General features: G+C 30.6%; 1 protein-coding gene across 1 annotated transcript; it reads right to left on the reverse strand.

Annotated features, from left to right (window-relative positions):
* Positions 1 to 1,847: 1,847 nt before the first annotated feature.
* Positions 1,848 to 3,572, reverse strand: Tsp_08986a (deoxyribonuclease II family protein; the record flags this gene model as incomplete). Its single annotated transcript, XM_003382087.1, has 5 exons — positions 1,848 to 1,952; positions 2,007 to 2,233; positions 2,549 to 2,755; positions 3,109 to 3,273; positions 3,349 to 3,572. Coding segments are annotated over 5 exons (928 nt in total), but the record flags the coding sequence as incomplete, so codon positions are not given.
* Between the last annotated feature and the right edge of the window lie 814 nt (positions 3,573 to 4,386).

Genomic DNA, 4,386 nt, shown 5'->3' on the forward strand with positions numbered 1-4,386 from the left:
GAAAACCAGTATAATCTAAATGATTTGCCATGGTGGGGCATGAAGTGTCCTAAAACAGAGTGTCGTCGATGTTTCATCTGGTGCCCAATTATAGAACATGACGTAACGCGTAGAAGTCACTATATCAAGTTGAATGATTCATCAAACGTTCTATTAAAGGTCATACTTGAATGTGCATTTCAGAAATCAGCTACGCGGGAATGTGATTCAATACAATTGAATAAGGTTTGAAAGAGGTTCACTAATGAATCCATCCGCGATAATATCAGGAATAAACGTTTTTCGTGCCGATATCAATGATCAAATCACTTAGTTCGTCCATAAATTGGATCCTATTTTTAACTGGATCAACTGCACACTATTGAAAAATCAATTAAGGTAAGTATTTAAGAATAGATTCTGACTGAATTAAAAAATGAAGTCTTTGTCGCATTGGTTTTTTTGTCTAATTGCTCATTGATTCAAACTCTTCAGTTGTGATTAAGATTTGACGGTCCAATAAAATAGCGTGGGTAATGACCAATGAGAGAAAAGCGGGACCGAGTAGTACCAAACCTACTTCTAATATTGGTGAGTCACTTATGTGCAAATCACGCCAAAAAGCTTCCTCATCAGAAATACAATCTCGCGTTGTCGTTCATTGCAAGCGTGTTAAAAGAAATGCTGTGCATGGAGTCATTTGCACATGTTTATCCGTTTAAATTGATGTGGTTAATATAACTGTGCATGCAATAGAAAAGTTAGAAAAGTTAATGAGCACTTCTAGAAATACTCATTAGAAATTAGAAATACAGTAAAACTCATAAAGGCAAAGTGCAATCAAGGAAGCTATCTGATAAGGAAGTAATTTAAGCACTTATTAGTTTTCCAACACTTATAGTAAATGTGATACGCTGTGCTACAGTGACCACCACTTTAATTTCAGAAGTTGCTATAATACCGTGAGAAACTGAAAACAAATGAACAAACTGTGCCACAAAGTCAGTTTGCTACATTTATTGTTTCTGAATGACTTCAAAATCAATATTTAAAGCCACAAAGTAGTAAATTGATTTCAATCTTATCTTCTGACTAAATTTTTATTAGCCTGATCTTTTCCAGTGCTCTCATAGGCATTTTCTGTAATAGGTCAATATGATCCCAGCAGCCCAAAAACGTGCACAGTGTCAACAATGCAGAAGAAGGATTACCGTGACGCTTTAACATAATTTTTTAACTATCAGAAGAATATTCATGGATTGAATAGAATGCAGAATTTGTAAATTCTTTGTTGTGTTCCTGATAATAGTTGTCATGATGCTTACAAATATTTACTTAAAGCAAATTAAATTTTGTTTACTTTTGATTATCAGCTGGTCGACAATGTTTAAATTATTACACTTTATTAAACAATAAGACAAAGACATTCAAGCAATTATGATTGTTTCAATGAAAAATAAACCCTGATTATCAAGACATAAACCATGATAAAAATGAGAAATTCTAACTGGGATAGATCATATTTTTCTTTGATTACACTTGCCTTACTTTTTGTAAACATTCCTGAAAATGCACTAAACCTTAATGTAATCAGAACAGCACTACAAATATTTATCCAAAATATTGCTGGGAAATCAATGAGATTAATATTATTTGCTTGCAATAGCAACTGAACTTCTCTTATTTGCTAATGTCTAAAAATATTATTTCTTAAAAATATAACAAATCTATAACAAATGCAGGATTTATTCTTCTATGAAATTGACATGCATACAGTCCAAGCTGCCTTATACAGTCCAAGGGATAACTATGAAAGGCATCGGCACTTTATGCCATAAACAAAAAGTAAAACAATATGCTATGAGATTTTACAATGGACAGTCTTCGAGTTGTGCAGCAATTTCACTAAATCTAGCAAATATATCATTATTTTCAATGCAAATTGCCATCGCTGGTTCTCTGGTTTGATTTCTCTTAAATATACAAAAAGTAATAATTTAAATATTTCCAAAAGCGTTTAAACTTACAAAATATGGTTTGTCAACTTGACAAAATATATTGCCAGGATCTGAAACTGCCCAGTTTGTGTCATCTGCCTCAAGATTGGTGTTATGACCGTTAATGGCAGTTGGACTTTTGATTAAACGAATGTTTTTTTGAAGAACTCTGCAATCTCCTTTCAGTTTATTGTCTCTTCTTGACCACACTTTTATCGTTTTTTTCAAAGCTTTTACAATGACTTTTTTATAAATTTCTAAAGATTTATTTTCAGTGATCATAATTATCTTTCGGCTACTGTATATTTTATAATAATTTTTTAAAGTTTAAGTAAGCTTTGCTGAAAATAAATTACACGTTTTATCTGAAAGTTAAATTTGTTTAGCATATTTTAATAGTGCAAGGCAAATAAATAACTAGATAGTTCAAAAATCGCATATTTTTGTTTTATTCAAACTGTTGATGCATTACTTTTTTTACTTCTAAAACATAAAGGAATTCTCAAAAAAATTAAAGTTAATTAAAAACTTATAAATGAAGAATTGAAATTTCTACAACTATATATGCGTACCATATTTCGAGGTCTCTGATTTGCTGTAAATATGAACTGTTACAGGACCTCCCGCATTTTCTGTTCGAATTGATCTTTTTGATGTGAATGGTGGCAAAGTAGGAGTTCGACCTTCCTTTAATTTATTGAAGTATGGCATTGCTGCAGTTTCTGTCTCAGGAATATCATTATAATGCACCAAAGGTTGAACAAGAAGTAATGAAGCAGCTAAAAAAGCAACGGTGAAGAGAAAAATATTTTGAAAAAATATGATTATAAAAAGACAAAAAGTAGAACATAAAATTTGAGCAATTTAAGCTATTTTCATAATACTGTGCCATGAAAAAGTGTTTAAAATGTAATCATTTTCTCAGAATAATTAGTGCATCAAAGAGTAAAAATTATTACTTTATTAGTAGTTTTAATGGATTATTAATTGTTCATTCTCAATTTAAGATATACATTAAAGTGAGTTGTAAGCAATGTCATTCCTTTATAAAATCTTCAATTCTATCAAATATTGCAACTTCTGAAAACGCAAACTGCCCTAAATCAGTAATTTCGGTAATGAAAATGCAAACCTATTGCATTTATTTGAGATTCACTGATAGTGAGACAAATAAGTAAATGCCCTCTGGCATTCTCAGCTACCGGCCAAGTGTAGCCTGTTTTTGCTGCAGGAAATCCTGGTACAGTATGTACAATCCACGCTGCAGCATCTGCAGCAGTAGATAAGACTATCACTCCTATAATAAGAATACAAAATTTTATATATAATTTCATCAAATGTTTCCAAAATAATTAACATGTGTTTATATCACCTTTGCTGTTCGATTTTGTTTTGACTTTGGGAACTCGAGGTGGGACGTTGTTGTATGCAAGAAATTTTATTCTATCGTTATTTCCAATGACGTGTTCCAGCGTCTTTCCAAAAGAGTGCCCTGCAGCGTTCATAAGTGCAGTTGCTCCGTTATCCCAACTTGCTGCAGCGCCTGCCAAAATAATTTTGCCAGTATCTTGCCCAGGTGCTTTGTATACTATGGCCCTAAATTGATATAGGGCATTTTCAATTCATTTTTTAAACTTTTTTTAGTTATTTTCATAGTAGGTAGTCACAAGTATTAAAATAAAATTACATTTTGTCACATGACTTATGGTAATATAATGCTTTTCTATCAATATTCAACTTTAAGAAAATGTAATGTATTATATATATTTTTTTACATCAGGACGGGAGGTTAGATAGTTGTATTTTTTCTACAAGTCAATAATATTACTTTATTTTAATTTAATTTATATTAATTTATTAATTTTAAAAAGCAGATCCTGTTCAGAATCTATTTGCTTTCGTTTTGTCAGATATTCCTAACATAACGCAAAAAATGTTTATCCACTATCAGAATTTTTTTCAAAACTCACCAGTCCAATGGTGCGTCACCAGCTTTATTTTGACATTTTGAGGTTTGAGAATAGGTGAAATTTACAAAAAGAAATAATGGAAGCACTTTGAAGAATTTTAACATCATTTATTTAGTCACTGACTAAATGGAGGACTATTGATAAGTAAATAAAATTTGAATCCTCTCATTTGAGATCTCAAATATTTATTGATTAGCTGTAATATTCTTCATTTCATTGGTTCAAATATTCCATTTAGGATTACGGAACTTTAATAGTGGTGACGTAACATTAATAATGAAATTATTCCTTATTTGGGAATTGTTTCAATTAAGATTTATAAGTTTTATCATTCATTGAAATTTTGTTTTTTCAATATATTATTAGTGAAGCTTATACTTTTTAGTGATCAACGTTTTCAATCAATAACTTTTATTATTATTCTATATTTTATTGTACCA

The sequence above is a fragment of the Trichinella spiralis genome (assembly GCF_000181795.1).
Source record: "Trichinella spiralis strain ISS 195 chromosome Unknown Scfld1, whole genome shotgun sequence".
NCBI classification, from domain to species: Eukaryota; Metazoa; Nematoda; class Enoplea; order Trichinellida; family Trichinellidae; genus Trichinella; species Trichinella spiralis.